The following is a 6,868-nucleotide window of genomic DNA, read 5'->3' as shown; positions in this document are numbered from 1 at the left end:
GGCTCTTGACTTCACATGCGCTTGTTGAACCGTTATGCTACAATTGGGATAAGGCAGAGGAAATCGCGGTAATGTCATGCAAAGGAGCAATTGTCAGCAAATGTTATTTCTCTTGCTTTCAACAACGAGAAACAGATGGGTGAAAGGAGTGAAACACGAAAGAACACTAAGGCGACTTCGGAATAATAATCGACTACACTATTGCTTTTTGAATTGTCGGCTGTCTGCGAAACTTAACAGATAATAATCATCGCTTAAAAATTTGCATCCAACGATGGCATTGCGTTGACAGCATTCAGTGCATTCTTCTGACATTGTAGTTTTCGGTAGTCGTTGACAAGTTGGACACGAAAGTATGTCGCACCGAGTACACAAAGCCAATTAAGAATGTGCTTTCGCATATAAGAAAAAAGTCTTGATCGGTAACGACAGGAGCGGGAGTAACTTAGGACGTTTATGAAAATCCATATTGTCCTTTTTCACGGCCAAAAGCGCCCCCCCCCCCATCATTGTCCCCTGATTCAGCCAGTCAACGTGGCGTAACACAGCAGATGTATAGCATATATTGAAGGATGATATACCAACACCGCTGGTGCATCTCTCAAACTGAAAAATGACAACTTTTTAGGCGGCTTAGAGCATGCTTAGCTTTTATTTGGAACGAAAATTGCTTCAGTGCCTAACGCAGCTAAGAAAACACTATTCTCGGGCGCCACACTAAATGAGGCTCTGGCGAGAACGAAGCAGCTGCAAAACGAATCAGACTTAACAGACATTATCCCGTTTGTTTTCACTTGTTTCACGTCTGCTCTTCTTGCGCTGCTGTTAACCGTGAACAATATACCATCCTGTCCATCAGCATTATTGTACGGAAGAAGTAGGCCTATTTCGTCATATGTAATGCTTTTCAGATTCTGCTCTTCTATACCTCATTTAAAGACTGGCAGACTGAGCGTGAAGGCAATATATTATACTTTTCATGAAATATTCGCTGTCTTTCTCCACTCTGGCACCGTTCAAGGCACGAGCCATGTCTGCCTTGAAATCTTCGATATCCGCCAGTGAGATGTATTTGTTGAAGTCCAGCGCTTCAACCATGGAATCTGGAAGAAAGTAGCAAAAAATAAATTACGTTCACTCGACGCTGCCTTGCAAAAAAAAAAACAACATGACTGTCGGGACAGTAAATTAAGAGCATGCTTCTATTCCAATTCCCGTTCGCTTTGACATGTTACAATAAACTTAAGCCAAGTCCGTGCCGTCACAAGTTGGAGCTGACAGGTAAAAAATGACTTATTGCGTGAAAAGTCATTCAAAATCAACAGTGAAAGTTCTAGACCTCATTACATATCACGCCGAGTTCGGTCGTTCTTTTTATTTTTATGTTTTTTGCGGCGTAGCTCTTACATCTTTAGAATTGTAGATACTTTTATGGACATTATCAGTCAGTATCTTTGAGGTGAGTTGTTTGTCAATTATTAGAACGTGTGATATCACACAGAATGAAATATATCACTCAGAATCATATCCTTTTTCCAAACCAGCATAGATTCAGGGCTGCCGTTGTTGTGAATCGCAGCTGTTCGCACTGGCTTGAGACCTTCACGCCAATTTATAACAGATAAGGCACAACTAATGACAATTTTATAGATTAAAAAGAAACGTTTGATCGTGTGTCCCATAACCTCCTGACATATAAAGTAAACAGCATTAACATAAATAATAACGTTTTTAAATAGGTAGAAGAGTACCCCAAAACTGATTTTATTCAGTCATTACAAACGACGTTAAATTCTCTCCTCAGTTTGCAGAGCCTGGTGTCCCCCAAGGATCTGTGCTTAGACTGACAGTATTTTTAATATGCATAAACGATATTGCATCCAACATCACATCATCAATCACATTACTCACTGCTGATTGTGCAATTATCATACAATCTCTAATCTCACTTACTGTGTTACGTTACACAAAGACTTGTCTGAATGAGGTAGGTAGTACTCTGAATTGCAAATGACCATCAACACCAAAAAAAGACTAAGGTAATGTGTTTCAGTACCCACTTTCACGTTTCGTCAAAGGCCTGCGCCATCAGCAATACTGAGAGACTGTTAATGTTTGAAATAGGAATGCAGTTAACCCCAAATCTGGCGTGGAGCACAAATATCAATCACGTTCTGATAACAAGTATAAAAATTGAAGTTATATTCGTTCAATACTTTTTAAAGCTAACGAAGATACACAACTAGTTCCTTATGCCACATTGGTCAGGCCGAAGTAAGAATATGCGTCATTCATTTGCTGTCCTCATTAAGAGAACCTTATTAACAAAATCAAGACACTGCAAAAGAAGGCCACTCGAGTCACCGCATGTCATTACACACGTTTCTCAAGCGTCACTGTAATACATAAAAACATTAACCTCCCTACGTTGGAAAGCAGACGTAAGGTATCGCGCGTTGCCTTTTTCCATAAATTATATTTTAGCCTCACATCCTACTCCGCACGGCTTATTAGGCCTGCTATTTGGACATTTCGTTAACCTGACAACAATGAAAAAATCAAACCTCCATTTGCGCGAACAGACGCAGACGTTTTTTTAACCTGTTGGTGAGATAACGGAATGCCGTCCGCATTTATGAACTTAACACTATTGATTGCGATATATTGTTTTCGGTACTAAAATACACTCTGACACATAAGGCGTGCTAGACTTATCTTCTGGCTGGTTTGTTCTCGATTCTTGGCCTTTTTGTGTTTTTTTTTTCAAAATGGCTTCAGTAAGTTTTATTCTATTCTCGCATGTTTTAAATACGGCATAATGTATTTTTCTTCAAAAGTGTTTAAGTAAGTTTTATTCCATTCTCGCATGTTTTAAATCAGGCATATTGTATTTCTTATTGTCGAATCCTTAAACTTTTGTAGCGATAGCGGCGCCGCTACCCTTTGGCTGCGCGCCACCATGTGGCTGCGCCGCCACGCTGTCACGTTGTTGGCCACGTAGTGCGCAGAGCCGTGGCTGATCACGTGCTTTGTCACGTGGTTGGTCACGTGACCAATTTCCACACGGCCAGCTGTCGCTATCGCGTCACTCCAGGTTTAACCAGAGCTAAACCACTGCCAATTTTTTTTATGATGTATTCCTGCATGCTCTTCAAGTGTGGTTATATTAAGATTGTATATTGTTCATTGTATTTCTTGCGTGATGCTCCCTTCCTTCATGTATTCCGACATGGGCGTTTAAGGTAAATAAAAAAATATATACACGATTGGTGCCATTAATGCTACAGATTTAGGTTTTGGTGACTCTTCCGGCAGCATCAAGGAGGGCATTTGGTAATAACGAATGTATCTATTTATTCTGCTGCTTGTTGTTAATCTCCCATTGGTCACTACCACATGTGATACCAATGTTAACCCTGCAGTAGAAGGCGCCAGCTTCAAGTGATTAAAAAATGAAACAAATCAAACGGGAAATGATTCGGTACAAAATACGGCCAAGGCATGTAAAACGCTACAATAAAATAAAAGCACATTATTAAACGAGTTGTTACAAAACACGACCAAGAACGTAAAAGCCACCATAATAAGAAAAGCAAATATATATTAGCAGTGGTGCCCTTGTTGCGATTTGATTGGCTTGATGACATCGAGAGTGGGCTATATCAACTGCAGCGGCTGCACATGTGGCACTGTTGCGTCCTTTTGATGAGAAAAGATCGAATTTGGCATTTATATGAAACTTAGGAGCACGAAACTAGGTGAAAAAAATCTAAACTCCGCATAATATTGAGAGCAGAGACCATTTCGTTTGCCCAAAAACAGTGCCTATCCCTTTTCTCGAGAATCTCAATAGAGAATTTTTAGTGTGGGGTCTTATTGTTTTAGCAATAAAGCCCCATACTATATAGTTAAACGAAAAAACTGTCTCAGTCAAAACATAGGTGGACGGCTTCCCGACACGCCCAGTTGGAACATATCTGCTAAACATCGCTATGAATACAAATGACGCATATTATAAGTATGTGATGGCAGTTAAGTGAATCTTACCTGCGCATATGTCGACATTTGGGAAGCGCCATTCCGTGTCGTACACATGTAATGCAATACATTTCAGTCCCGCTTCAGATGCCATCAGTCTGATATCAGACTCGGCTTGTGTCTTGCTTTTCCGGAAGTGAAAACTAAACTGCTTTGAAAATTGTGACCTTGGGTCCTGTAAAGAATCAGGCAGGAATTCAGAACGCCTAGTCGCTGTCTAGTGGGGATATCTGTTATGTCTTCAGGAAGCAAAAATTGCGCCATCGCCCTGTAGCAACTAATCGCTTCCTAAATGAGCGGATACATTTTCAACAAGCTGTGCTCCAGTGAACGAACTACCCGTGGCAATTATATGCCATACAGTTTTAGCCTTGGGCAAGATCAGCGGCCTTATTTACGATGCGTTTTTTTGTAGAAAGCTGAACTTTGAATGTAATTCATATAACAATGATGATTCAAACCTTGCGCTTTCTAAAGCTTTGTTGAGCACGCATTTAGCGCGCGATGTTAATTACGATGTCCAGTGCGCAACCAACTACAGCACTGGGTCGCAAGAAAAGTTACCTGATCTTGCGTTGTATTATTAGGACTTATTGGTGCTTTCGTGCTCACCGTTCCCGCTCTGTGTTTATTGCTTTCATTTCAAAGAATCGAGAATGCCTCTTCTGGTGTGCCGTAACAAGGGAACGATACAGCGTCACGAGGTCATTTTACAACAATTACTTCCCAAAATTCGGCAACAGTGGCTTAGAGTAACTGCGCTCATAATTATATTCACAGCGTTACGTGTTGTATCGATCATACATTTTTAGTATACCCATCATGGCGTGTTGTGGTATGCTCAGCCTCTGGGTATTGGGAGCCTATAAAATGGTTCAAAGATCGGCAGTGTGGGGGTTTGCGTTTCAGAACATAAAACCTTTTGAAACCTGTTTTACATCTCCTAAAGTAATGTACATATAAAATGCTGCTTTTCCTCAAAATATGACACTTTTACATGATAAAAGTACTCAATTGGTTATGAGACAAACTTTCGTAACCAATACCAAATAGTGTCACTAAACAGCGCTTTCTTTAGGGTCGCCAAATTCCTGGCTGCTTCGGAATAGAAATGACGCCGCCATGGTTGAAAACTCTGTTCTTCAACACACAAAAAAAAGCAAGCCATGCCGTGCGAGATTATATCAGAAAAAGCTGTAGTACATTCATAAAGACCATTTTTGCGGTTTTCTGTTTCTTGGCTTCACCAACTCACTTTAGACAATTGAGTAGTCGGCATTTACTTGTCAGCCACAAGTCCGCATTAGGGTGTGCCAAGCTCAAATCACCCGTCAAGAAAGTGCACACCACTGAGCACTGATCTTTTAACCCTTACGGTTCTGTTCTCATTCCTAAAGCATGGACAAAAAGAGGTAACTTTAGCCATAACTATTGGATAGGACCACGCATTTAACTTTAACAACGTTTACAAAGTCATTCAACTCGGTTAAAGTAAAATGTTTATGTACTCACCGGAATCAAATCTGCCCAGCGTTTCATCAAATGCAGCTCGAGCCAAGCATCAAATGGCGCAGTCGAAACGGCCGCTGTAATTAGGCACTCGCCGGAATTTGGTGTCAGCAAACGGGCCAGCTCTTTGAAGGCCTTGCTTTCATCTTTCACGTAATGAAAGGTGAGAAATGAATAAATCCTATTGAAGCGCCCATATCTGGCGACAAGGTTTCCAGCGTCTTCTCTGCAGAAGTCGAATACGTCAAACACTATGTTCTCGTGCGCTGAGTTTTTTCGCGCGAATTCCACCATGGTAGGGGATCTGTCGACCGCTACGATCTTCTTACAAGGGCGGGAGCGCGGGACCAGATAGTTTTTTGTGAACGTACCAGGGCCGCATCCTATGTCCAAATGCATATGATCTTCACCTGGAGTTTCAAGGAACACAATCTTCTCTAGGGCGGATGCATCTTCATTTCCTGTATATGATTTTAAATAATTGTACTTCTTGGGATCCAAGATGTTGCAGTTATCCGCGCGGCAGCACATGGTAGGGCACGAAATCACTGTAGTATAGGAGTATAGGTTCTGGGTTTAGCTTAAAGAGCTCTGAGGAAAATGTGAAGGAAACGACCATTCTTGACCTTATAAAGAAATCTGACTAGGTGAGTGCCTCAGTGATGGCGATAGTTGCAACAAACACTGAAAAAGGACACAAGTAGACTTGCCGTATTCTTGTAAAAGCGCCTATAAACCTAATCGGGCAGTCGAGCATTGTGGGGGCCATAAAGATATGCGAGATATTGTGTCTGCTTACCTTGGTAGGATGGCGAACAATTTACGGAGCTCGCTAGATAGCGGATCTTGGTTTTGGGTGTATTAGACCTAGATATGTGGTACATGCTCACATACTTACCTCTGGATGGGATTCTTGATGTTGCAGAAAAGGATAAGTATTTCTATAGACTTAAAAAAAAATTTCGCTCAGGACACTTGCTTTTCACTCACAAGTGTAACTTTCGCCTGCACTGGCGCAATACCTTTTGCATTTTCACCGTCGAAACGAAGTCCAGTGCAGAAGGTGCACTAACGCCACACGCGATCAGGATACATGGGCTTCGGCCGTTCCGAAGAGGCTAGTAGCGAAAAACGAAAATAGGGGTGACTAGCAGCTACTAGCTAAGAATGATAGAAGTGCAGGGCACTGCCACAGCATAGCACTCAATCGTAAGAGTCTTACCACGAGCTGTGCTTGATTACAGCTCTCTGCGAAAAAATTACTATTTCTTTAAGAAGGTGGTGTTTAAATATCTGCATGTGCGAGTAAGTTGTTTTCAGT

At 41.5% G+C, this 6,868-nt stretch overlaps 1 protein-coding gene across 1 annotated transcript; it reads right to left on the bottom strand.

Moving 5' to 3' along the window:
* Positions 1-612: 612 nt before the first annotated feature.
* Positions 613-6,131, bottom strand: LOC144100307 (juvenile hormone acid O-methyltransferase-like). The gene is made up of 3 exons (XM_077633289.1): positions 5,551-6,131; positions 4,048-4,213; positions 613-1,103 (listed from the first exon to the last, which is right to left on the bottom strand). Exons 1-3 carry the CDS (start codon positions 6,076-6,078, stop codon positions 934-936), a joined length of 864 nt encoding a protein of 287 aa, XP_077489415.1. The 5' UTR covers positions 6,079-6,131; the 3' UTR covers positions 613-933.
* Between the last annotated feature and the right edge of the window lie 737 nt (positions 6,132-6,868).

This window comes from Amblyomma americanum, chromosome 8 (assembly GCF_052857255.1).
Source record: "Amblyomma americanum isolate KBUSLIRL-KWMA chromosome 8, ASM5285725v1, whole genome shotgun sequence".
NCBI lineage: Eukaryota > Metazoa > Arthropoda > Arachnida > Ixodida > Ixodidae > Amblyomma > Amblyomma americanum.
The sequence above is the reverse complement of the archived record's forward strand: the minus strand, read 5'-3'. Positions and strand labels throughout refer to the sequence as shown.